This window comes from Oncorhynchus tshawytscha, linkage group LG02 (genome assembly GCF_018296145.1).
Source record: "Oncorhynchus tshawytscha isolate Ot180627B linkage group LG02, Otsh_v2.0, whole genome shotgun sequence".
Taxonomy (NCBI): domain Eukaryota; kingdom Metazoa; phylum Chordata; class Actinopteri; order Salmoniformes; family Salmonidae; genus Oncorhynchus; species Oncorhynchus tshawytscha.
In genome coordinates this window covers 48,665,472-48,691,961 of record NC_056430.1, presented here as the reverse complement: position 1 = coordinate 48,691,961, position 26,490 = coordinate 48,665,472, and the positions used below count along the sequence as shown (strand labels likewise).

Below are 26,490 nucleotides of genomic sequence, written 5' to 3'. Positions count from 1 at the left end.
TCCTCTCTCGCCCTCTGTCCCTCTCTCTCTCTCTCTCTCGCCCTCTGTCCCTCTCTCTCTCTCTCGCCCTCTGTCTCTCTCTCTCTCGCCCTCTGTCCCTCTCTCTCTCTCTCTCGCCCTCTGTCCCTCTCTCTCTCTCTCGCCCTCTGTCCCTCTCTCTCTCTCTCTCTCGCCCTCTGTCCCTCTCTCTCTCTCTCGCCCTCTGTCCCTCTCTCTCTCTCTCTCGCCCTCTGTCCCTCTCTCTCTCTCTCGCCCTCTGTCCTCTCTCTCGCCCTCCCTCTGTCCCCTCTCTCTCTCTCTCTGCGCCCTCTGTCTCTCTCTCTCTCTCTCGCCCTCTGTCCCCCTCTCTCTCTCGCCCTCTGTCCCCCTCCCTCTCTCTCTCTCTCGCCCTCTGTCCCCCCTCTCTCTCTCTCTCGCCCTCTGTTTTCTCTCTCTCTCTCTGTCCCTCTCTCTCTCTCTCTCTGCGCCCTCTGTCCCTCTCTCTCTCTCGCCCTCTGTCCCTCTCTCTCTCTCTCGCCCTCTGTCCCTCTCTCTCTCTCTCTCTCGCCCTCTGTCCTCTCTCTCTCTCTCTCTCTGTCCCTCTGTCCTCTCTCTCTCTGTCCCTCTCTCCTCTGTCTCTCTCTCTCTCTCGCCCTCTGTCCCCCTCCTCTCTCTCTCGCCCTCTCTCCGCCCTCTGTCCCCCTCTCTCTCTCTCGCCCTCTGTCCCCCTTCTCTCTCTCTCTCGCCCTCTGTCCCTCTCCCTCTGTCCCTCTCTCTCCTCTCTCTCTCTCGCCCTCTGTCCCCTCTCTCTCTCTCTCGCCCTCTGTCCCTCTCTCTCTCTCGCCCTCTGTCGCCTCTGTCCCTCTTTCTCTCTCTCGCCCTCTGTCTCTCTCTCTCTCTCTCTCTCTCTCTGTCCCCCTCCTCTCTCTCTCTCTCTCTCTCTCTCGCCCTCTGTCCCCCCTTCTCTCTCTCTCTCTCTAAGCCCTCTGTCCCCCCTCTCTCTCTCTCTCGCCCTCTGTTTTCCCCCCTCTCTCTCTCTCTCTCGCCCTCTGTCCTCTCTCTCTCTCTCGCCCTCTGTCCCTCTGTCCCTCTCTCTCTCTCTCGCCCTCTGTCCCTCTCTCTCTCTCTCCGCCCTCTGTCCCTCTCTCTCTCTCGCCCTCTGTCCTCTCTCTCTCTCTCGCCCTCTGTCCCTCTCTCTCTCTCGCCCTCTGTCCCCCTCTCTCTCTCTCTCGCCCTCTGTCCCCCTCTCTCTCCCCTCTCCTCTCTCTCGCCCTCTGTCCCTCTCTCTCGCCCTCTGTCCCTCTCTCTCTCTCTCGCCCTCTGTCCCCTCTCTCTCTCTCTCGCCCTCTGTCCTCTCTCTCGCCCTCTGTCCCCTCTCTCTCTCTCGCGCCCTCTGTCCTCTCTCTCTCTCTCTGCCCTCTGTCCCTCTCCGTCTCTCTCTCTCTCGCCCTCTGTCTCTCTCTCTCTCTCTCTCTCGCCCTCTGTCTCTCTCTCTCTCTGTCCTCTCTCTCTCTCTCTCTCTCGCCCTCTGTCTCCCTCTCTCTCTCTCTCTCTCTGCCCTCTGTTCCCCCCTCTCTGTCCCTCTCTCTCTCTCTAGCCCTCTGTCCCTCTCTCTCCTCTCTCTCTCGCCCTCTGTCTCTCTCTCTCTGCCCCTCTCTCTCTCTCCCTCTGTAAAATCTCTCTCTCTCTCTCTCGCCCTCTGTCCCTCTCTCTCTCTCTCTCGCCCTCTGTCCCTCTGTCTCCCTCTGTCCCTCTCTCTCTCTCTCTGCCTCTGTCCTCTCCTCCTCTCTCTCGCCCTCTGTCCTCTCTCTCTCTCTCTCGCCCTCTGTCCCTCTCTCTCTCTCTCTCTCTGTCCCTCTCTCTCTCTCTCGCCCTCTGTCTCTCTCGCCCTCTGTCCTCTCCTCTCTCTCTCTCTCGCCCTCTGTCCCTCCTCTCTCTCTCTCGCCCTCTGTCCCTCTCTCTCTCTCTCTCGCCCTCTGTCCCTCTCTCTCTCTCGCCCTCTGTCCCCTCTCTCTCTCTCTCGCCCTCTGTCCCTCCTCTCTCTCCCTCTGTCTCTCTTCTCTCTCTCTCGCCCTCTGTCCCCTCTCTCTCTCTCTCTCTCGCCCTCTGTCTGTCTCTCTCTCTCTCTCTCGCCCTCTGTCTCTCTCTCTCTCTCTCTCTCTCGCCCTCTGTCCCTCTCTCTCTCTCTCTCTGTCCCTCCTCCTCTCTCTCTCTCTCTCGCCCTCTGTCCCTCTCTCTCTCTCTCTCGCCCCTCTGTCCCCTCTGTCCTCTCTGCCCTCTGTCCCTCTCGCCCTCTCTCTCTCTCTCTCGCCCTCTGTCCCTCTCTCTCTCTCTCTCGCCCTCTGTCCCTCTCTCTCTCTCTCTCTCGCCCTCTGTCCCTCTCTCTCTCTCTCGCCCTCTCTCTCTCTCTCTCTCGCCCTCTGTCTCTCTCGCCCTCTGTCCCTCTGTCTCTCTCTCTCTCTCTCGCCCTCTGTCCCCCTCTCTCTCTCTCTCGCCCTCTGTCCCTCTCTCTCTCTCTCCGCCCTCTGTCCCTCTCTCTCTCTCTCTCGCCCTCTGTCTCTCTCTCTCTCTCGCCCTCTGTCCCTCTGTCTCCGCCCTCTGTCCCTCTCTCTCTCTCTCTCTGCCCTCTGTCCCCCTCCCTCTCTCTCTCTCTCGCCCTCTGTCCCTCTCTCTCTCTCTGCCCTCTGTCCCTCTCTCTCTCTCGCCCTCTGTCCCCCTCTCTCTCTCTCGCCCTCTCTCTCTCTCTCTCGCCCTCTGTCCTCTCTCTCTCGCCCTCTGTCCCTCTCTCTCTCTCTCTCTCTCGCCTCTCTGTCCCCCTCCTCTCTCTCTCTCTCTCGCCCTCTGTCCCTCTCTCTCTCTCTCTGCCCTCTGTCCCCCTCTCTCTCTCTCTCGCCCTCTGTCCTCTCTGTCCTCTCTCGCCCTCTGTCCTCTGTCCCTCTCTCCCTCTCTCTCCCTCTGTCTCTCTCTCTCTCTCGCCCTCTGTCCTCTCTCTCTCTCTCTCGCCCTCTGTCCTCTCTCTCTCTCTCTCGCCCTCTGTCCTCTCTCGCCTCCTCTCTAGCCCTCTGTCCCTCTCTCTCCCTCTCTCTCGCCCTCTGTCCCTCTCTCTCTCTCGCCCTCTGTCCCTCTCTCTCTCTCTCTCCCTCTGTCCCTCTCTCTCTCTCTCTCGCCCTCTGTCTCTCTCTCTCTCTCGCCCTCTCTCTCTCTCTCTGCCCTCTGTCCTCTCTCTCTCGCCCTCTGTCCCTCTCTCTCTCTGTCCCCCTCTGTCCCTCTCGCCCTCTGTCCCTCTCTCTCGCCCTCTGTCTCTCTCTCTCTCTCTCGCCCTCTGTCCCTCTCTCTCTCTCTCGCCCTCTGTCCCTCTCTCTCTCTCTCTCGTCCCCTCTGTCCCTCTGTCTCTCTCGCCCCTCTCTCTCTCTCTCTGCCCCCTCTGTCCTCTCGCCCTCTCTCTCTCTCTCGCCCTCTGTCCCTCCTCTCTCTCTCGCCCCTCTGTCCCCTCTCTCTCGCCCTCTGTCTCCTCTCTCTCGCCCTCTGTCTCTCTCTCTCTCGCCCTCTGTCCCTCTCTCTCTCGCCCTCTGTCCCTCTCTCTCTCTCTCGCCCTCTCTCTCTCTCTCTCGCCCTCTGTCCCCCTCTCTCTCTCGCCCCTCTCTCTCTCTCTCTCGCCCTCTGTCTCTCTCTCTCGCCCTCTGTCTCGCCCCTCTCTCTCTCTCTCGCCCTCTCGCCCCTCTGTCCCCTCTCTCTCTCTCTCTCTCTCTCTCTCTGTCCTCTCTCTCTCTCTCTGCGCCCTCTGTCCCTCTCTCTCTCTCTGCCCTCTGTCCCTCTCTCTCTCTCTCTCGCCCTCTGTCCCTCTCTCTCTCTCTCGCCCTCTGTCCCTCTCTCTCTCTCTCGCCCTCTGTCCCTCTCTCTCGCCCTCTGTCCTCCTCTCTCTCGCCCTCTGTCCCCCTCTCTCTCTCTCGCCCTCTCTCTCCTCTCTCTCTGTCTCTCTCTTGCCCTCTGTCCCTCTCTCTCTCTCTGTCCCCTCTCTCTCTCTCGCCCTCTGTCCCTCTCCTCTCTCTCTCGCCCTCTGTCCCCCCCTCTCTCTCTCTCTTGCCCTCTGTCCCTCTCTCTCTCTCTCGCCCTCTGTCTCTCTCTCTCGCCCTCTGTCCCTCTCCTCTCTCTCGCCCTCTGTCCCTCTCTCTCTCTCTCTCTCTGCCCTCTGTCCCTCTCTCTCCTCGCCCTCTCTCTCTCGCCCTCTGTCCCCCCTCTCTCTCTCTCTCTAGCCCTCTGTCCCCCCTCTCTCTCTCTCTCTCTCGCCCTCTGTCCCTCTCTCTCTCTCTCGCCCTCTGTCCCTCTCTCTCTCTCTCTCTCCCCCTCTGTTCCCCCTCTCTCTCTCGCCCTCTGTCTCTCTCTCTCTCGCCCTCTGTCCCCTCTCTCTCTCTCTCTCTCGCCCCTCTGTCCCCCTCTCTCTCTCTGTCCCTCTCCCTCTGTCCTCTGTCCCTCTCTCTCTCTCTCGCCCTCTGTCCCTCTCTCTCTCTCTCTCGCCCTCTGTCCCTCTCTCTCTCTCTCGCCCTCTGTCCCTCTCTCTCGCCCTCTGTCCCTCTCTCTCTCTCTCGCCCTCTGTCCCTCTCTCTCTCTCTGCCCTCTGCCCTCTCTCTCTCTCTGCCCTCCTCTCTCTCTCTCTGTCCCCTCTCTCTCTCTCTCTCTCTCTCTCTCGCTCTGTCCCCTTCTCTCTCCCTCTCTCCCTCTGTCTCTCTCTCTCTCTCTCTCTCTCTCTCTCTCTCTCTCTCGCCCTCTGTCCCCCTCTCTCTCTCTCTCTCGCCCTCTGTCCCTCTCTCTCTCTCTTAGCCCTCTGTCCCTCTCTCTCTCTCTCGCCCTCTGTCCTCTCTCTCGCCCTCTGTCCCTCTCTCTCTCTCTCTCGCCCTCTGTCCCTCTCTCTCTCGCCCTCTGTCTCTCTCTCTCTCTCGCCTCTGTCTCCTCTCTCTCTCTCTCGCCCTCTGCCTCTCTCTCTCTCGCCCTCTCTCTCTCTCTCTCGCCCTCTGTCCCTCTCTCTCTCTCTCTCTGCCCTCTGTCCCTCTCTCTCTCGCCCTCTGTCCCTCTCGCCCTCTGTCCCTCTCCTCTCTCGCCCTCTGTCCCTCTCTCTCTCTCCCTCTGTCCCTCTCTCTCTCGCCCTCTGTCCTCTCTCTCTCTCTCTCTCTCGCCCTCTGTCTCTCTCTCTCTCGCCCTCTGTCCCTCTCTCTCTCTCTCGCCCTCTGTCCTCTCTCTCTCTCTCTCTCGCCCTCTGTCCTCTCTCTCTCTCTCTCTGCCCTCTCTCTCCTCTCTCGCCCTCTCTCGCCTCTGTCTCTCTCTCTCTCTCTCGCCCTCTGTCCCTCTCTCTCTCTCTCGCCCTCTGTCCCTCTCTCTCTCTCTCTGCCCTCTGTCCCTCTCTCTCTCTCTCTCGCCCTCTCTCGCCCTCTGTCCCCTCCTCTCTCTCTCTCTCTCTGCCCTCTGTCCCTCTGTCCCTCTCTCTCTCTCTCGCCCTCTGTCTCTCTCTCTCTCGCCCTCTGTCCCTCTCTCTCGCCCTCTGTCTCGCCCTCTGTCCCTCTCTCTCTCTCGCCCCCTCTGTCCCTGTCTCTCTCTCTCGCCCTCTGTCGTCTCTCTCGCCCCCTCTCTCTCTCGCCCTCTGCCCCTCTCTCTCTCTCTCGCCCTCTGTCCCTCTCTCTCTCTGCCCTCTGTCCCTCTCTCCTCTCTCGCCCTCTGTCCCCTCTCTCTCTCTCGTCCCTCTGTCGCCCTCTGTCTCTCTCTCGCCTCTCTGCCCTCTGTCCCTCTCTCTCTCTCTCGCCCTCTGTCCTCTCTCTCTCTCTCTCTGTCCTCTCTCTCTCTCGCCCCTCTCTCTCTCTCTCCCTCTGTCCCTCCCTCTCTCTCTCTAGCCCTCTGTCCCCCTCTCTCTCTCTCGCCCTCTGTCCCCTCTCCTCTCTCTCTCTCTCTCGCCCTCTGTCCTCTCTCTCTCTCTCTCTCGCCCTCTGTCCCTCTCTCTCGCCCTCTGTCTCTCTCTCTCTCTCGCCCTCTGTCCCTCGCCCTCTCTCTCTCTCTCGCCCTCTGTCCCTCTCTCTGCCCTCTCTCTCTCCCCTCTCTCGCCCTCTCTCTCTCTCTCTCGCCCTCTGTCCTCTCTCTCTCTCTCGCCCTCTGTCCCTCTCTCTCGCCCTCTCCCTCGCCCTCTGTCCCTCTCTCGCCCCTCTCTCTCTCACTCTCGCCCTCTGCCTCTCTCTCTCTCGCCCTCTGTCCCCCTCTCTCTCTCTAGCTCTCTGTCCCTCTCTCTCGCCCTCTGTCCCTCTCTCTCTCTCTCTCGCCCTCTGTCCTCTCTCTCTCTCTCTCGCCCTCTGTCCTCTCTCTCTCTCTCTCCCTCTGTCCCCCTCTCTCTCTCTCTCGCCCTCTGTCCCCCTTCTCTCTCGCCCTCTGTCCCTCTCTCTCTCTCTCGCCCTCTGTCCTCTCTCTCTCTCTCTCGCCCTCTGTCCCCCTCTCTCTCTCTCTCTAAGCCCTCTGTCTGTCTCTCTCTCTCTCTCGCCCTCTGTCCCTCTCTCTCTCTCTCTCGCCCTCTGTCTCTCTCTCTCTCTCTCGCCCTCTGTCCTCTCTCTCTCTCTCGCCCTCTGTCTCCTCTCTCTCTCTCTCTCGCCCTCTGTCCCCCTCTCTCTCTCGCCCTCTGTCCCCCTCTCTCTCTCTCGCCCTCTGTCCTCTCTCTCTCGCCCTCTCTCTCTCTCTCGCCCTCTGTCTCTCTCTCTCTGTCTGTCCCCCCTCTCCCCTCTCTCTCTCTCTCGCCCTCTGTCTCTCTCTCTCTCTCTAGCCCTCTGTCCCTCCTCTCTCTCTCGCCCTCTGCCCTCTGTCTCTCTCTCTCTCTCGCCCTCTGTCTCCTCTCTCTCTCTCTCGCCCTCTGTCCCTCTCTCTCTCTCTCGCCCTCTGTCCCTCTCTCTCTCTCTCGCCTCTCTGCCCTCTGTCCCCCTCTCTCTCTCTCGCCCTCTGTCCCTCTCTCTCTCTCTCGCCCTCTGTCCCTCTCTCTCTCCTCTCGCCCTCTCTCTCTGCCCTCTGTCTCTCTCTCTCTCTCTCGCCCTCTGTCTCTCTCTCTCTCTCGCCCTCTGTCCCTCTCTCTCTCTCTCGCCCTCTGTCCCTCTCTCTCTCTCTCGCCCTCTGTCCCCCTCTCTCTCTCGCCCTCTGTCCCTCTCTCTCTCTCTCGCCCTCTGTCCCTCTCTCTCTCTCTCTCGCCCTCTGTCTCTCTCTCTCTCGCCCTCTCTCTCTCTCTCGCCCTCTGTCCCCCTCTCTCTCTCTCTCTCTCTCTCTCTGCCCTGTCCCCCTCTCTCTCTCTCTCGCCCTCTGTCCCTCTCTCTCTCTCTCGCCCTCTGTCCCTCTCTCTCTCTCGCCCTCTGTCCCTCTCTCTCTCTCTCTCTGCCCTCTGTCCTCGCCCTCTCTCTCTCTCTCTGTCCCTCTCTCTCTCGCCCTCTGTCCCTCTCTCTCTCTCGCCCTCTGTCCCTCTCTCTCTCTCGCCCTCTGTCTCCTCTCTCTCTCTCTCTCTCGCCCTCTGTCCCCCTCTCTCTCTCTCTCTCCCCTCTGTCCCTCTCTCTCTCTCTCTCTCTGCCCTCTGTCTCTCTCTCTCTCTCTCTCCCTCTCTCCTCTCGCCCTCTGTCTCTCTCTCTCTCTCGCCCTCTGTCCCTCTCTCTCTCTCTCGCCCTCTGTCCCTCTCTCTCTCTCTCGCCCTCTGTCCTCTCTCTCTCTCTCTCGCCCTCTGTCCCTCTCTCTCTCTCTCGCCCTCTGTCCTCTCTCTCTCGCCCTCTGTCCTCTCTCTCTCTCGCCCTCTGTCCCCTCTCTCTCTCTCTCGCCCTCTGTCCCTCTCTCTCTCTCTCTCGCCCTCTGCCCTCTGCCCTCTGTCTCTCTCTCTCTCGCCCTCTGTCCCCTCTCTCTCGCCCTCTGTCCTCTCCTCTCTCTCGCCCTCTGTCCCTCTCTCTCTCTCTCGCCCTCTGTCCCTCCCTCTCTCTCTCGCCCTCTGTCCTCTCTCTGTCCCTCCCTCTCTCCCTCTCTCTCTCTCTCTCTCGCCCTCTCTCTCTCGCCCTCTGTCCCTCTCTCTCTCTCGCCCTCTGTCCCCTCCTCTCTCTCTCTGTCCCTCTGTCCCTCTCTCTCGCCCTCTGTCCCCCTCTCTCGCCCTCTCTCTCGCCCTCTGTCCTCTCTCTCTCTCTCGCCCTCTGTCCCCCTCCTCCTCTCTCTCTCTCGCCCTCTGTCCCCCCTCTCTCTCTCGCCCTCTGTCCCTCTCTCTCTCTCTGCGCCCTCTGTCCCCCTCTGTCTCTCGCCCTCTGTCCCTCTCTCTCTCTCTCGCCCTCTGTCCCTCTCTGTCTCTCTCTCTCTGTCCCTCTGTCCTCTCTCGCCCTCTGTCCCTCTCTCTCTCTCTCGCCCTCTGTCCCTCCTCTCTCTCTCGCCCTCTGTCCCTCTCTCTCTCTCTCTCGCCCTCTGTCCCTCTCTCTCTCTCGCCCTCTGTCCCTCCTCTCTCTCGCCCTCTGTCCCTCTCTCTCTCGCCCTCTGTCCTCTCTCTCTCTCGCCCTCTGCCCTCTGTCCTCTCTCTCTCGCCCTCTGTCCTCTCTCTGTCCCCCTCTCTCTCTCTCTCTCGCCCTCTGTCCCCCCCCTCTCTCTCTCTCTCGCCCTCTGTCCCCCTTCTCTCTCTCTCTCGCCCTCTGTCCCTCTCTCTCTCTCTCGCCCTCTGTCCTCTCTCTCTCGCCCTCTGTCCCTCTCTCTCTCTCGCCCTCTGTCTCTCTCTCTCTCGCCCTCTGTCCCTCTCTCTCTCGCCCTCTGTCCCTCTCTCGCCCTCTGTCTCTCCCTCTCTCTCGCCCTCTGTCCCTCTCTCGCCCTCTCTCTCTCTCTCTCGCCCTCTGTCCCCCTCTCTCTCTCTCTCGCCCTCTGTCCCCCTCTCTCTCTCTCTGTCCCTCTCTCTCTCTCTCTCTCTCTCTCTCGCCCTCTGTCCCTCTCTCTCTCTCTCGTCCCCCCTCTGTCGCCCTCTCTCTCTCTCTCGCCCTCTGTCTCTCTCTCTCTCTCGCCCTCTGTCTCTCTCTCTCTCTCGCCCTCTGTCTCTCTCTCTCTCGCCCTCTGTCCCTCTCTCTCTCTCTGTCCCCTCGCCCTCTGCCCTCTCTCTCTCTCTCGCCCCTCTGTCTCTCTCTCTCTCTCTCTCTCGCCCTCTCTCTCTCTCTCTCTCTCGCCCTCTGTCTCTCTCTCTCTCGCCCTCTGTCCCTCTCTCTCTCTCTCGCCCTCTGTCTCTCTCTCTCTCTCTCGCCCTCTGTCTGTCCCTCTCTCTCTCTCGCCCTCTGTCTCTCTCTCTCTCGCCCTCTGTCCTCTCTCTCTCTCGCCCTCTGTCTCCTCTCTCGTCCCTCTCTCTCTCTCTCTCTCTCGCCCTCTGTCCCCTCTCTCTCGCCCTCTGTCTCTCTCTCTCTCTCTGTCCCTCTGTCCTCTCTCTCTCGCCCCTCTCTCTCTCTCTCTCGCCCTCTGTCTCTCTCTCTCTCGCCCTCTGTCCCCTCTCTCTCGCCTCTGTCCTCTCTCTCTCTCGCCCTCTGTCCCTCTCTCTCTCTCTCGCCCTCTGTCTCTCTCTCTCTCTCTCTGCCCCTCTCTCTCTCTCGCCCTCTGTCCCTCTCTCTCTCTCTCGCCCTCTGTCTCTCTCTCTCTCTCTCTCTCGCCCTCTCTCTCTCTCTCTCTCTCTCTCTCTCTCGCCCTCTGTCTCTCTCTCTCTCTCGCCCTCTGTCCCCTCCTCTCTCTCTCTCTCTCGCCCTCTGTCCCTCTCTCTCTCTCTCGCCCTCTGTCCCTCTCTCTCTCTCTCTGCCCTCTGTCTCTCTCTCTCTCTCTCTCGCCCTCTGTCCTCTCTCTCTCTCTCGCCCTCTGTCCCTCTCTCTCTCTCTCGCCCTCTGTCCCCTCTCTCTCTCTCGCCCTCTGTCTCTCTCTCTCTCTGCGCCCTCTGTCCCTCTCTCTCTCTCTCGCCCTCTGTCTCTCTCTCTCTCGCCCTCTGTCCTCTCTCTCTCTCTCGCCCTCTGTCCCTCTCTCTCTCTCGCCCTCTGTCCTCTCTCTCTCTCTCGCCCTCTGTCCCTCTCTCTCTCTCTCTCTCTGTCCCTCTCCTCTCTCTCTGTCTCTCTCTCTCTCTCTCTCTGTCTCTCTCTCTCTGTCCTCCTCTCTCTCTCTGTCTCTCTCTCTCTCTCTCGCCCTCTCTCCCTCTCCCTCTCTCTCGCCCTCTGTCTCTCTCTCTCTCTCGCCCTCTCTCCTCCTCTCGCCCCCTCTCTCTCGCCCTCTGTCCCCCCCTCTCTCTCTCTCTCTCCCTCTGTCCCCTCTCTCTCTCTCGCCCTCTGTCCCCTCTCTCTCTCTCTCTCTCGCCCTCTGTCTCCTCTCTCTCTCGCCCTCTGTCCCCCTCTCTCTCTCGCCCTCTGTCCCTCTCTCTCTCGCCCTCTGTCCTCTCTCTCTCTCGCCCTCTGTCCCTCTCTCTCTCTCGCCCTCTGTCCCTCTCTCTCTCGCCCTCTGTCCTCTCTCTCTCGCCCTCTGTCCCCCCTCTCTCTCGCCCTCTGTCCCCTCTCTCTCTCGCCTCTCTCCCTCTCTCTCTCTCGCCCTCTGTCTCTCTCTCTCTCGCCCTCTCTCTCTCTCTCTCGCCCCTCTCTGCTCTCCCTCTCTCTCTCTCTCGCCCTCTCTGCCCTCTGTCCCTCTCACTCTCGCCCTCTCTCTCTCTCTCTCGCCCTCTCTCTCTCTCTCTCGCCCCTCTCTCTCTCTCTCCTCTGCCCTCTCTCTCTCGCCCCTCTCTCCTCTCTCTCTGTTCCCCCTCTCTCTCTCTCGCTCTCTCTCGCCCTCTGCTCCCTCTCTCTCTCTCGCCCTCTGTCCCTCTCTCTCGCCCTCTGTCCCTCTCTCTCGCCCTCTGTCTCTCTCTCTCTCTAATCTCTCGCCCTCTGTCCCTCTCTCTCTCGCCCCTCTCTCTCTCTCTCGCCCTCTGTCTCTCTCTCTCTCTCGCCCTCTCTCTCTCTCGCCCTCTCTCGCCTCTCTCTCTCTCGCCCCTCTGTCCCTCTCTCTCGCCCCTCTCTCTCCTCTCGCTCTCTCTCTCTCTCATTCCGCCCTCTCTCTCTCTCGCCTCTCTCTCGCCCCTCTCTCCCTCTCGCCCCTCTCTCTCTCGCCCTCTCTCTCCTCTCGCCCCCTCTCTCTCTCTCTCTCGCCCTCTGTCCTCTCTCTCTCTGTCCCTCTCTGCCCTCTGTCCTCTCTCTCGCCCTCTCTCCGCCCTCTCGCCCTCTGTCCCCTCTCTCTCGCCCCTCTGTCTCTCTCTCTCGCCCTCTGTCTCTCTCTCTCTCGCCCTCTGTCTCTCTCTCGCCCCTCTCTCTCTCTCTCGCCCTCTCTCTCTCTCTCTCGCCCTCTCTCTCTCTCTCTCTCTCTCGCCCCCCTCTCTCTCTCTCCCTCCCCTCTCGCCTCTCTCTCTCTCTCCCCTCTCCTCTCTCTCGCCCCTCTCTCTCGCCCTCGCCCCTCTCTCTCTCTCGCCCTCTCTCTCTCTCTCGCCCCCTCTCTCTCGCCCCTCTCTCCCTCTCTCGCCCCTCTCTCTCTCTCTCGCCCCTCTCTCTCTCGCCCCTCTCTCTCTCGCCCCCTCTCTCTCACTCTCTCGCCCCTCTCACTGCCCCTCTCTCTCGCCCTCTCTCTCTCGCCCGCCCCTCTCTCTGTCTCTCGCCCCTCTCTGTCCCTCTCTCTCGCCCTCTCGCCCTCTCCTCTCTCTCGCCCCTCTCTCGCCTCTCTCTCGCCCCCCTCTCTCTCTCTCTCGCCCCCTCTCTCTCGCCCCTCTCTCTCACTCTCTCGCCCCTCTCTCTCTCGCCCCTCTCTCACTGCCCCTCTCTCTCACTCTCTCGCCTCTCTCTCTCGCCCTCTCTCTCGCCCCTCTCTCTCACTCTCTCGCCCCTCTCTCTCACTCTCTCGCCCCTCTCTCTCCTCTCTCGCCCTCTCTCTCTCTCACTCTCGCGCCCCTCTCTCTCACTCTCTCGCCCCCCTCTCTCTCGCCCCCTCTCTCTCTCGCCCCCTCTCTCTCTCGCCCCTCTCTCTCTCGCCCCTCTCTCTCTCGCCCCTCTCTCTCTCTCGCCGCCTCTCTCTCTCCCCTCTCTCTCTCTCGCCCCCTCTCTCTCGCCTCGCCCCTCTCTCTCGTCTCTCGCCCCCTCTCTCACTCTCTCGCCTCTCACTCTCTCGCCTCTCACTCTCTCGCCCCTCTCTCTCTCTCTCTCGCCCCCCTCTCTCACTCTCTCTCTCGCCCCTCTCTCTCACTCTCTCGCCCCCTCTCTCTCTCCCGCCCCTCTCTCTCTCTCTCCCCCCCTCTCTCTCTCTCTCTCTCGCCCCCTCTCTCTTTCCACAGCATATTCATCTTGTCCAGGCTTTCATTTGTGGAAATTGGATGACACAAACTCCCCTGAACCTCGCTGCTACCAGAGTTATGGTTTGCAATTCCACCGGCTAGCTTTTAGGGCTGTCTGATTGTGTGCATTTTTCCGAACCAAAACACTTTCCCCCTAAATCTCCCTCCAATGCGCACACATGGACACAGTCATTTGTTAACTGACCGTACTACCTCCATGCGTTCTTGGGGACTAATTGACACACAGGCCAGCCCCTGAAATCACTCTCCAGAGGAAAACCCAAGATAAGGGAGGAAAGAATTGATTTATTATTCCTTCCCTCTTTCTCTTCATTTTTAGATTTTCGTTATATCTCATGTTTTTGTTCCCCCCCCCCCCACACACACACGGCTTTCGTCCCTCCCTCCATCATCTCTCGTCTTTCCCAATTCGGTTTGGTCATAAAATAACCCTCTGCCAACACTTTCATAGTCTAGGTGAAATTAAGCCGGGCCTCTGAGAGTTGCCGCACACATTTTGCGTAATCAGCATTTACAGGAAAACTAATGTCCCGGTATCGCCGGAACATGATTGGTCTGTCATGCAGCGCTGAGATGGGCCAACTCAAACTCCCTGCTATCATTGGCACTAGAAGTCACCCACAAGGGAAAAAAGTATTTTTCCATTACTTTCACCTCCCCGTCAATCAATCCCCCATATCCCTCCTCTCCCATCAACCCCCCTCTCCCATCAACCCCCCCCCGTCCCTCCTCTTCCATCAAACCCCCCCCCCGTCCTTCCTCTCCCATCAAACCCCCCGTCCTTCCTCTCCCATCAACCCCCCTCTCCCATCAACCCCCCGTCCCCATCCCTCCTCTCCCATTATTTCCCCCGTCCCTCCTAAGGCCCCATAGTGCTGCGCACAACTTGCCCAGAGTCATCCGGGTTTGGCTGGGGTAGGACGTTATTGTAAATAACAATGTGTTCTTAACCGACTTGCCTAGTTAAATAAAGGTTAAATAAATAATCATATTTTTTTGCATTTAACTGCTGGGAGTGGATGACTGGGTTGGGTGGGCGAGATGGCGAGAGAAGCTTTGGCTGGAGTGAAAATGGGAATTGTATTGTTGGAACCGCAACAACAATGACAACAACAACAGCAATTAATCTCTCTGAGACGTGTGCAGTATACTTTTGTCTCGAGTCTCGATCCATCTCATTCTTTAATTTCCCTTTTTTTTCTAGCTTGTATTGTTCTCAACATTCCCAATGGAGCATAATGACCACGAATCATCATTTTTTTACTCAACCTCCCTCAGGGTAGCAAACATGTTTTGGCCATCAGAGAGCTGCGGATCTGCCACAGAGTAACTGAGAACCATGCCTTGGTGCTATTGACAGAATAAGGGCCTAATTAGGAGAAGAGGGGGATGCTGGGTAGTTTGCTGATACTGCATGCAGTGGGGAGGCCTGGGAGGGAGCAGACCTGGATACAAATTGCGTGGCGTCCATAGAAGTGTGCCACCTCCGGGGATTTTCTCAGCAGACCTTCTCTAAACCCCTCACTCTACCGTTGAACATGTGAAATATTAACATGCCGGGTGTTGTGTGTCTCTAACTCATCGCAGTGTGACTCGCGTTATTGTACCGTGCGTTGTGTAATATGCCCGAAGCTCTCGCTAGCTGTCTCCCTTCACAATTGAGTGTAGTCACGGATATGCCCTACAGGCCTGAGTTTGTGTCATTTATTCATCTGGGGTGGTTGAATGTCGTCTTGACTTTTGTCTTAACTTGGCAGCGTATCTCGTGTGCTTTCAGGTTCCCGGGCTGATGCATAATCAATAGGTAATGTTCCATCGCGTCTCATAATGTGTTTTTTTTTTTTTTTTTTTTTTGCCTTGCAGGGCTCCTACAAATGCCGCTGTGGATGATGCTCTGGATGACAGCTCCGAACGCAGAGAAAAGGACACCGGATCAATAGGAGCTTCCCCCCCCTTCCCTTGGCCAGTCCATTCTCCTTCCAGGGGAATATAGCTGAACACAAACAGAGCCGGACTAGGTGCTGGAGTGAACCCACCTCCCCCATCCCTTCCCCCAGCCTTGCCTCCCGCAAGTCCCAGATATGTGGCCCTTACAGAGGTCACTCGCTGCCCCTCATCTGGGGAACCTGCTCCTTCTCATGGTGCTAGTCCTCTTGGTAGGCCCATCCCAAACAGGAGGCCAACCCCAGACCTTCAAAACCTTTTTCCCGCCCGATTGGGGACTGACACACCTGGCCATTCACAACAAGACGGGCGAGGTCTACGTCGGCTCGGTCAACTGGATCTTCAAGCTCTCCAGCAACCTCACCAAGCTGCGGAGCCACATGACTGGACCCGTGGTGGACAATGAGAAGTGCTACCCCCCGCCCAGCGTCCAGTCCTGCCCCCACGACCTGGCCCAGACCAGCAATGTCAACAAGCTGCTGCTCATTGACTACGCCCAGAACCGGCTCATCGCCTGCGGGAGCACCTCCCAGGGCATCTGCCAGTTTTTAAGGCTGGACGACCTGTTCAAGCTAGGCGAGCCACACCACCGCAAGGAGCACTACCTGTCCAGTGTGGCCGAGTCTGGCACCATGTCCGGGGTCATCATCACCTCCCCGCATGGCCCCGCCAGCAAGCTCTTCATCGGCACGCCCATCGACGGCAAGTCTGAGTACTTCCCCACACTCTCCAGCCGCAAGCTGATGGCCAATGAGGAGAACGCCGACATGTTCAGCTTCGTCTACCAGGACGAGTTTGTCTCCTCGCAGCTCAAGATCCCTTCGGACACCCTCAGCAAATTCCCCGCCTTCGACATCTATTACATCTACAGCTTCAGCAGCGAGCAGTTTGTCTACTACCTGACCATGCAGCTGGACACTCAGCTCACCTCGCCAGACGCCTCCGGCGAACAGTTCTTCACCTCCAAGATCGTCCGTCTCTGCGTGGACGACCCCAAGTTCTACTCGTACGTGGAGTTCCCCATTGGCTGCACCAAGGATGGTGTGGAGTACCGCCTCATCCAGGATGCTTACCTCAGCCGGCCCGGGAAGCAGTTGGCTGACTCTTTAAGCATTTCCGAAGACGAGGACATCCTATTCACGGTCTTCTCCCAAGGCCAGAAAAACAGGGCCAAACCACCCAAGGAGTCGGCCCTGTGCCTGTTCACACTGCGCCGCATCAAGGAGAAGATCAAGGAGCGCATCCAGTCCTGCTACAGGGGAGAGGGAAGGCTGTCCCTGCCCTGGTTGCTCAACAAGGAGCTGGCCTGCATCAACTCGGTGAGTCCCTGCGACCCTCGTAGCGCCACTGACCTCTATCGGATTCTCCGATTCAATTCACTGCCCTTCAATTCTGATATGTCCCTCACATTAAATTCACTTTGATTCTTATTATTTGCCATGCTCTTTTCAGAGAGCATTGAACAAAAGGCCTAAGCTCTGTAATGGCTGACCTTGTGGTCTCACTGGAGATCTGTCAAACTTGAGGAGACCGTAGTTACAGCCACCCTGCAATTATCAGGGTTTCGATTCAGACAGTGGTGATGAATACATGGGCCTTCCTCAACACGCCTCTGCCATGATGCTGGCATTTAGCTTTAGTCCCCTTCCACCACTTCTCCCTGGGGCCATCTGTAGGCCAGTCGTAATTAGAGAGGAAGTGCTGAGGCGTCGTGACTCTGAGCCCGGTTCCCACTCTCTTCCTGGAACCACTGAGTGCTTTGATTTAGTCCAACGGTGATATCATTAGCCCAGTCCCCAGGATTTGTGAAATGTCACTCAAATGACACACACACACACACACACACACAAATTCATTGAGAGAGGGTTTGATCACATGCTGTCTGCAGTACGCGGCCCCTCGGGGGAAGACAGAGGCTTGGCTGGGGTTCTCCTACTGATCTACGGTGCATGGCCGCGCATTGCTTTCGAGAGCGCACACCCCGCTCCAGGCCGAGATAAACAGGCCTCAGTCCACATCTCCGTCGCCCTCTCTTTAGCCTCCTCCCTTCTCGATCCCCTTCTCTCTTATCCCTTCTGCTCTTCCTCTTCCTCCTTCTCTCTTCCCAACAGTCATCCCGCTTTCTCGCCCTCTCCCCGTTCTTTCTCGCTCCCCCTCTATATATCCATCTACAGTTGACTTCTACTTCTTATTGTCTTTGTCACTCGCTCACTCACTTACTCAGCCTGTTAGCTGGCGTTCTCAACCTCCCTCCCTCTCTCTCCTTCTTCCTCTTTCATTCGTTCTTTCCCTCTTTTTTTTGTGCTCTCTTTCTCATCCCCCCCCCTTTCTTAGTCTCTACCACTCTAATGATTCGTTCTTTTGATATAGCATTCTTATTAAACAGCGGTACGGCCCAGCTTGGTGACAGGTGCTACGTGCTAATGAAGGCCCATCTTCAGCTGTACGTCATACACATAATGGACTATGAATGAGTACAGCAGGAGCAACAGCAGGTCACTCTTTATTACAGTTCATTACCAAGAGTGCACAGGTGCTTGAAAGAAAGGGATGGAGAGATTGGGAAAGGAGGCTGCTGAAAAGCCTGGCTGAGTCGCGCCTTCTGTGGTTTCTAAACCTAGAGAGGGAGAGCGAAAAAAAGAGGGATTTGTGAATGGCCCAGTTGAGGCACTCGGGGGTCACCTCTCTCCTCCTCAGCTGCAGTTGATTTCCTGTCGTCGTGTTGGCCCTTTCTTTCTCAACTCCTCTTCTCCCCGTGAGTGTTAATTTGACCGTTTTGGAAATGGGCTCTGGTTCTCCGCGTGCTAATGTGTCCTCACAAGTAGCGTTTACACAGGATAACTTTTTTTCCAAAGCCAGTTAAAATGTGATCTTCTCTCAAGTAACACCCCGCAATCTGCTTAGTCAGCCAGTCGGTCGCAAACCATTCCACGCTGACTCATTCTGGATTCCCGCTTTTTAAGCCCATTCGTTGCCACAGCTCCCCGGTTCTGGTGGGAACGGTGATGTAAGAGCTGCTGTGTTCAGCCGATTGGCTGGCCCTTGATCCTGTGGCGACGCCAGGTCAGGCTTGAGGACTCATTGAGTATAAGTAATCCTGTAAGCACAGGTCTTGGAACAGCATTCCTCTCCCCCACTCTCTTAACCTTAACCTTTGAAAACTGACCTTAGATCAGTGTCTGGGGTGATTTTGGCCCATTGCTCCGTGAGGGGCTAGATGAGGTCAGCAGTTGACCCTGGTGTAGAGCGGCTGGGAGGCGAGGCGGATTGAGGCAGGCCATTGGCCAGCTGAAGGGTGCAACCTATCATGATGAATGGTCTCCCGTACTGTCAGCTCCCCTCATTACCCCTGTAAATGGACTGTGACTGTGTGTGTGTGTGTGTGTGTGTGGAAAGCTCACATACAGTGCCTTGCGAAAGTATTCGGCCCCCTTGAACTTTGCGACCTTTTGCCACATTTCAGGCTTCAAACATAAAGATATAAAACTGTATTTTTTTGTGAAGAATCAACAACAAGTGGGACACAATCATGAAGTGGAACGACATTTATTGGATATTTCAAACTTTTTTAACAAATCAAAAACTGAAAAATTGGGCGTGCAAAATTATTCAGCCCCCTTAAGTTAATACTTTGTAGCGCCACCTTTTGCTGCGATTACAGCTGTAAGTCGCTTGGGGTATGTCTCTATCAGTTTTGCACATCGAGAGACTGACATTTTTTCCCATTCCTCCTTGCAAAACAGCTCGAGCTCAGTGAGGTTGGATGGAGAGCATTTGTGAACAGCAGTTTTCAGTTCTTTCCACAGATTCTCAATTGTATTCAGGTCTGGACTTTAACTTGGCCATTCTAACACCTGGATATGTTTATTTTTGAACCATTCCATTGTAGATTTTGCTTTATGTTTTGGATCATTGTCTTGTTGGAAGACAAATCTCCGACCCAGTCTCAGGTCTTTTGCAGACTCCATCAGATTTTCTTCCAGAATGGTCCTGTATTTGGCTCCATCCATCTTCCCATCAATTTTAACCATCTTCCCTGTCCCTGCTGAAGAAAAGCAGGCCCAAACCATGATGCTGCCACCACCATGTTTGACAGTGGGGATGGTGTGTTCAGGGTGATGAGCTGTGTTGCTTTTACGCCAAACATAACGTTTTGCATTGTTGCCAAAAAGTTCAATTTTGGTTTCATCTGACCAGAGCACCTTCTTCCACATGTTTGGTGTGTCTCCCAGGTGGCTTGTGGCAAACTTTAAACAACACTTTTTATGGATATCTTTAAGAAATGGCTTTCTTCTTGCCACTCTTCCATAAAAGCCAGATTTGTGCAATATACGACTGATTGTTGTCCTATGGACAGAGTCTCCCACCTCAGCTGTAGATCTCTGCAGTTCATCCAGAGTGATCATGGGCCTCTTGGCTGCATCTCTGATCAGTCTTCTCCTTGTATGAGCTGAAAGTTTAGAGGGACGGCCAGGTCTTGGTAGATTTGCAGTGGTCTGATACTCCTTCCATTTCAATATTATCGCTTGCACAGTGCTCCTTGGGATGTTTAAAGCTTGGGAAATCTTTTTGTATCCAAATCCGGCTTTAAACTTCTTCACAACAGTATCTCGGACCTGCCTGGTGTGTTCCTTGTTCTTCATGATTCTCTCTGCGCTTTTAACGGACCTCTGAGACTATCACAGTGCAGGTGCATTTATACGGAGACTTGATTATTACACACAGGTGGATTGTATTTATCATCTTTAGTCATTTAGGTCAACAATGGATCATTCAGAGATCCTCACTGAACTTCTGGAGAGAGTTTGCTGCACTGAAAGTAAAGGGGCTGAATAATTTTGCACGCCCAATTTTTCAGTTTTTGATTTGTTAAAAAAGTTTGAAATATCCAATAAATGTCATTCCACTTCATGATTGTGTCCCACTTGTTGTTGATTCTTCACAAAAAAATACAGTTTTATATCTTTGTTTGAAGCCTGAAATGTGGCAAAAGGTCGCAAAGTTCAAGGGGGCCGAATACTTTCGCAAGGCACTGTAGGTTCACTGTTGTAGATATTTATTATGTAATTTTGTTCTTTATATTGTACACACACACACACACACACCTATCTGAAGCGATCTCGGGCAGTGGCGGTGTTCTCAGGCCCTCATCTCATCTGTCTGGGGTTTATTAGTGATGCTATGACCTTCCACCACTCAGGGAGTAGATCCATAGAAACCATTTCTCCACAGAGGGAGGGAGCAAGACCGAGATCGGGAGGGAGAGGTGGGAGAGAGAATAAGAGCGGGAGAGCAAGTGGGTGGAGGATTGGGAGAGTGAGAGGGGGTGGAGAGGGAAGAAATGGCATTGGTGAAAAAAGTACCCAGTTGTCGTACCTGAGTAAAAGTAAAGATGCCTTTTAATAGAGAACGACTCAAGTAAAAGCAAGTCACCCAGCAAAATTCTACTGGAGTAGAAGTCTAAACGTTTTTTGGTTTTAAATATACGTATCAAACGTAAATGGAATCACTAAAATATGCTTAAGTATTGATAGCAAAAGTGTAAATAATTAAAAATTCCTTATATTAAGCAACCCAGACGGCACGATTTTCTTGTTTTCTAAATTTACGGATTGCCAGGGGCACACTACAACAGTCAGACGTGATTTACAAACAAAGCATGTGTGTTTAGTGAGTCCACCTGATCAGAGGCAGTAGGGATGACCAGGGATGTTGCCTTGATTATTGTGCGAATTAGACAATTGTCCTGTCCTGCTTATTAGCATTCAAAATGTAACGCACTTTTGGGTGTCAGGGAAAATGCAACGCACTTTTGGGTGTCAGGGAAAATGTAACGCACTTTTGGGTGTCAGGGAAAATGTAACGCACTTTTGGGTGTCAGGGAAAATGTAACGCACTTTTGGGTGTCAGGGAAAATGTAAGGAGTGAATCATACATTATTTTCATTAGGAAGGTAGTGGAGTCCAATAAAAAGTGGTCCAAAAAATATAAATACCCAAAAAACACTACGTAAGTAGTACTTTAAAAAGTATTTTTCTTTAAGTACTTTACACCACTGAGGAATAGTGAGCTGGAGTGAAAGAGCGAGTGAAAGAGCGAGTGAAAGAGCGAGTGAAAGAGCGAGTGAAAGAGCGAGTGAAAGAGCGAGTGAAAGAGCGAGTGAAAGAGCGAGTGAAAGAGCGAGTGAAAGAGCGAGTGAGAAGTAGCTACAGAAAGAGAAAGGAGACATGCCTTTGCAGGCTATATCTGCTGAGGGAGGCGAGGAGAAGTGGATATTGCAGATGGAGAGAAAGGGAAAAGAGAGAGCTAGAGAAGCTAGCTACAGAAAGCCTGTGCTGCCCATGTGTCTGCTGGTACCACCAGCCACAGAGCAGGAGGAGATTTGAACAGAATGCTCCCGCACCAATAATATCGCTGTCAGTCACCCGGGCGCTGGGCTGTCACCGCCGAGGCTTTCCGTCATCCGCTGGCTCTTCACGGGGAAGGAGCTTTCTACCGCTGCTCCTGACCCTCGGCGCCAGCTGGTGGCTGGCAGTGTGCCAGATAACGCTCACCGTCTTCAGGTGACATCTTGACATTCACGCCGTCAGGAAGGGAATAGGAGGAGAATAGAACCGTGGAGGATGTCCGTTAGTGTTGGCGCCGTGGCGATTTGAGTGTGTGTGTCTGGTTGGGGTGGGGTGGTGTGTGTTGTGGGTGGGTGGGTGGGTGGGTGGGGATGTGTGTCGTGTTTGGGTGGGTGGGTGGGGAAGTGTATAGTGGGTGGGTGGGGAAGTGTGTTGTGTGTGTTGTGGGTGGGGATGTGTGTCGTGTTTTTTTGTTGGGGATGGTTGTGTGTGTGTGTCGTGTTTGGTGAGGTGGGGGTGTGTGTGTTCTGGTTAGGGGGGTGTGGGTGTGGCATGCGCAGGCATTCATGAAGTCTGTAATGGACAAACAAAATGCAATTCTACTATCACAACCTTTCCTTAGGTTTAGCCCACATCTCTATTTCTCGCTCTCGCCTAAGATGGCGCCGACATGTGGAGTATGAATCTCCGTGAACTCACCGTCCACCCGACCCTTCCTGGAGACGGTGGAACAATGGTTTAGCTTCTTCCGGCGAGGTGCCGGGCAACCTGGGATTCCTACCATAGAGTAGGAAAAGAAGACTGAGAGGCCGACATGGGGGTGGGGGGGTGGGGTCATCTTTGTGTGATCGAGATGCCGGGTGACCCGTACTAAGCAGGACGCGCGTGCGCTACACTATGCAGGATGCCTACTCACAGCACTATTGAACTCGACTGGTATCTCTCTTCAAAGTAAGAGCGGATGTGAATCTCCAACTCTCCCCATGCATCTAGCCTCGGCAGTTTGATAGTGTTGCAGGTTAGCCTGCACATACAAAAGACGGTGTCCAAAATGGCACCTGGTTCCCGATGTTAGAGCACTGCTCTTGACCAGAGCTGGTTAAAAGTCGCGCACTACGAAATATAGGGTTGCGTTTGGGCCGCACATAGGAGCCGCCGCCGCTGCTACACCGACCTACATGAAGATATGCCTGGATACTGAAAGCTTTGTTGGGCCTAGCCTCTATCCGCTATCTGCTAGCCTCTATCCGCTATCTGCTAGCCTCTATCCGCTATCTGCTAGCCTCTATCCGCTATCTGCTAGCCTCTATCTGCTATCTGCTAGCCTCTATCTGCTAGCCTCTATCCGCTATCTGCTAGCCTCTATCCGCTATCTGCTAGCCTCTATCCGCTATCTGCTAGCCTCTATCCGTTATTTGCTAGCCTCTATCCGCTATCTGCTAGCCTCTATCCGCTATCTGCTAGCCTCTATCCGCTATCTGCTAGCCTCTATCCGCTATCTGCTAGCCTCTATCCGCTATCTGCTAGCCTCTATCCGCTATCTGCTAGCCTCTATCCGCTATCTGCTAGCCTCTATCCACTAATAGCATTATTCCATTTCATAGAACTTTGTTTATTCCATACAGGGGGAAATGCAATATAGTTTAGTCGATTCTGCGATTATCAGATTCAGATTCAACGGTGTGTTCAAATGCTACATTTCCAACACTTAATCTGTGCTTGATTTGAGTTTGCCTCGCGCAAAAGATGCCTCCCCCCAAAACATTTTTGGAAACACAAGGCAGGCTCAAGCGAATGCTGAACTATTCAAAATAGTATTTGATCCCAGGTCTGGAGGGCTGTGTTCTTCCAAAACGATATCTTCAACTCAAGCAAGGCCAACTAATAACCTCGTTAAATATATTCGCCTTTGCGATTCTGAGCGGTAATTACGATAAATGTAAAACACAGGACTATTCCCCTTTTCCTTAATCAGAATGTGACGGTAAACGCACGTAGCTCATTAAACGTGACTAATTGGGACGGCAGCGGTGACGACCACCGGATGGTTGTTTCTTAGTTAATTGGGCGACGTAATGTGCTGAGGGGTGAGAATTACTGGGTTGAACCTATGTCATTATATACCATACTAAAGTACTAATATTAGACATTCTTATGTATTGGGTTAGATTGACGGACAAACCAACCAATCCAGTGTGTGCGTGTGTCTACCTGTGTGTGTTTGCTTATCAGTGTCTCCCTTAAGATTGTTTTCAGCAGCGAATGTATGTATGTGTGTGTGTGTGTGGGGGGGGGGGCTGTTGTAAGAACGACTGAGAAGTTCACTTCTGGTGACAAAAAATAAAAAATGCCTTTCTACTCCAAAAATGCATGAATATAAATCATGTTAACCCCATCTGAAATACAATTGATGGGAACCACTGCACTGTAGGGAAGATGAGGAGCAAGCTGTGGCTGCGTGCTCGTGGCTACTGCTTAAATCTGTTTGACAATTTACAACTGGTCTTTTTAAGCAATCTGATCTTAAACGGGATAGTGCGAGATTTTGCCAATTAAGGATACCATTTTTATGTCAATGCGTGCAGTTTTTAGCGTTAGTTTCAAGGGGATTCGCCACAAAGTTTTGCCAAAAATCGTAGTTATTGGAGTGGCGGCAATGATACAAAATCTCTTTCTCGCTCTGTCTCTCTGTCCCCACCCCATGCTCACAAATCGCCCACGCCCATGCTAATGATACTAATTGCCCGTGTAATTATTTATTGATGTCTGTCTGTGTCTTTTGTGTTTTCAAAGTGTACTTGTCACGTACACAGGATACAACAAGTGTAAAACAGTGTGGTGACGTGCGCAGCGCAAAACTCTTTCCCAATGAGGCAGTAATACAAGTAATAATATAGAAAAGAAATACGAGAGGTAACAGAACACAAGAATCATATACAGGTTAGTGCCAGTACCATTATTACAGTGTGCAGGGGTGCTGGATTGATTGTAGGTATGTACATGTAAACAGGGGTAAGAAGTGACTGGTAGCAGGATAAATATTAATAGTAATAATAATAATCAACAGCAAAAATATAAACGCAACATGTAAAGTGTTGGTCCCATGTTTCATGAACTGAGAGAAAATATCCCAGAAATGTTCCATATGCAAAAGAAGCTTATTTCTCTCAAATGTTTTGCACAAATTTGTTGACATCCCTGTTAGTGAGCATTTGTCCTTTGCCAAGATCCACCTGTCAAGTTTGGCATATCAAAAATCTGAATAAACTGCATGATCACTACACAGGTGCATCTTGTTGCTGGGGACAATAAAAGGCCACTCTCAAATTGGCAGTTTTGGCACACAACACAATGCCACAGATGCCTCACCTTTTGAGGGATTGTGCAATTGGCATGCTGACTGCAGGAATGTCCATCAGAGCTGATGCCAGAGAATTTAATATTTGAAGAATTTCTGCACACTGTCAGAAACCGTCTCAGGGAAGCTCATCTGCCTGCTCGTCGTCCTCACCAGGGTCTTGACCTGACTGCAGTTTGGTGTCGTAACAGACTTCAGTGGGACAATGCTCATTTTCCATTGGCCACTAGCTGGAGAAGTGTGCTCTCCATGGATGAATCCCGGTTTTGACTGTACCGGGCAAATAGCAGACAGCTGTATGGCATCGTGTGGGCGAACGGTTTACTGATGTCAACGTTGTGAACAGAGTGGCCTGTGGTGGCGGTGGGGTTATGGTATGGGCAGATATACGTTACGGACAACGATCACAATTGCATTTTATCGATGGCAATTGATGAGATCCTGATGCCCATGCCGTGCTGTTCATCCGCTGCCATCACATCATGTTTCAACATGATAATGTACATCATTCCTGGAAGCTGAAAAATGGCCCAGTTCTTCCATGGTCTGTTTACTCGCCTGACATGTCACCCATTGAGCATGTTTGGGATGCTCTGGATCGACGTGTACGACAGAGTGCTCCAGTATCCAGCAACTTCGCACAGCCATTGAAAAGGACCGCCTGCCGTATGGGAGCAGAGAACAGTCAAATGCTGGGGTGACTGGAGTCTTGGGCAATTTTGGGGGGCCTTTCTCTGACACGTGTTGGAAGTGTTTTTGACACTTTTGGGAAGCTGATAGCTGAAATGTTGCCAGTGACTGTAGTGCCACTGCTTGCTGCCGTCACACTGGAACATAAAATAATAATAATAATAAACAGTCTTTTTTACATGACGCAAACGCACGCACACAATACCCAGCTATGTGTTTTAAATACAATTCAAGGCATGTCCAAGGACCACTCGTTACAAGTAGGAACAATCACACACTCCCATCTCCACATTGCTCCGTTGCCATAGCGTTCTAGGCCTATCTGACGTGAGAGAGATTGACCCTCCGAGAGATTCTACAGTTGGCTTGGAATTCTAAAACAACTGTGTGTGTTTTTGTGTTAGTCGTTCTAGGCACTGTGTGTTTGTGTGTGAAACGTGCACATGCGTGTGGGGCTAGGTGCACCTGCATCGTGTGTGTGTGTGTGTGTGTTTCTGTGTGCGCTGTGTGTGTGTTTCGTGCCCCCTATGCCTAAGCAGTGACGTGACAGTGTTTGACTGTGGGCTGTAGGTCAGGAGTTCCCAGTGGGATTTCCCCCGGGCCTGTCTGTCACCGGCGATGACTCAGCACATGACACACACTCTACCCTGTACTTTTGTTATCGGAAGTACAGCTCACGAGTAGGACATGTTGTTCCATTAAGCTTTGGATGTCGGTGGCGGTGCCTCACCAAAGTGCTTTAAATTTGTGTTTGGAAAAGCGCTGTATGAGATGAAATTAATTAAAAGACGCAGTTGGGCAAATAGACATGTGGAGGGACAGACAGACAAACCGAGACACAGACAAAACATGTTTTATTTACTTTGAGAGGAGACTCCTCTTTAAGAGACTCCAGCGATGTCTCCTTAAGCTCAGCTGGGATTCTGGGTAATTTATGAGAGCGAAAGATGGAGAGGGAGGGGGGCAGAGAGAGAGAGGGAGAGCGAGCGAGAGAGAGAGAGTGAGTGAGGCAGGCAATACAGGCAGGTAGCACACACACACACACACACACACACACACACACACACACACACACACACACAGAGAGAAGCCCAGTGGAATGTGTGAATAGTTTGTGCTGTGATATGCCAGGCTGTTTTGGCTTGTGTGTGGAATGTGGCAGCGTGTGTTTAGTTACGCCCTGTGTGTGTTTTATTTATAGAGCGGGACCTCTGTCTATGTGTGTGTGGACGTGCCCACTCACAGAATCAGACCGTTGTGTATCCATGCATGATGCATACCCATACATGTATAAATGTATGAATGCACATTTAATGAATAAGTGGGGCAGGGGCAGATATTTCTATTTTTATTTCTATTCGTCTAGACATTTTTCTTTTGAAATTACGTTTAGATTCAAGTAGTTTCCAGACCTGATTAGCTAGTTTTTATTCAGTGAAACTGTAGTTGTAGTTTTTACAAAAACAATTCTATTTAGTTTTGTATTGTATTATTTAGTGTTCGGGAAAAAAAAACTGGTGCCTGGGAGGGTAGGAGACATTGATGTGTTGTATAGGGATGTCACTTCTTGCCACGGGGGGGGGTGTAATGCGTAAGGTGATGGGTCAGTTCATAGGTTAGGTTTACGTTGTAAAGTCAATTTCCATGTGACTTGGGTTTGGAAGGGTTCGCGCCTAGACTGGCGAAATAAATATGGTGGAAGGAAACTCCCTTCACAGACCACTGGTGGTTTTCATCTGATTGTCAAACAAATCACTTCTTAAAGTAGGTTACGTAGCCAGACAGCATCAGGCTACACTTACATGTCTTCTGCCTTGACGACGATG

The 26,490-nt window shown here is 54.0% G+C and overlaps 1 protein-coding gene across 2 annotated transcripts in view; it reads left to right on the top strand.

Moving 5' to 3' along the window:
* LOC112233724 (plexin-A1-like) overlaps positions 1-26,490 on the top strand; it is a 327,164-nt gene that overhangs the window by 42,264 nt on the left and 258,410 nt on the right. For both annotated transcript variants that reach the window (XM_042300320.1, XM_042300324.1), the window contains exon 2: positions 14,189-15,588. In XM_042300320.1, coding sequence (XP_042156254.1) covers positions 14,407-15,588 — 1,182 coding nt within the window. In that variant the 5' untranslated portion in view covers positions 14,189-14,406. The remainder of the gene's footprint in view (positions 1-14,188; positions 15,589-26,490) is intronic.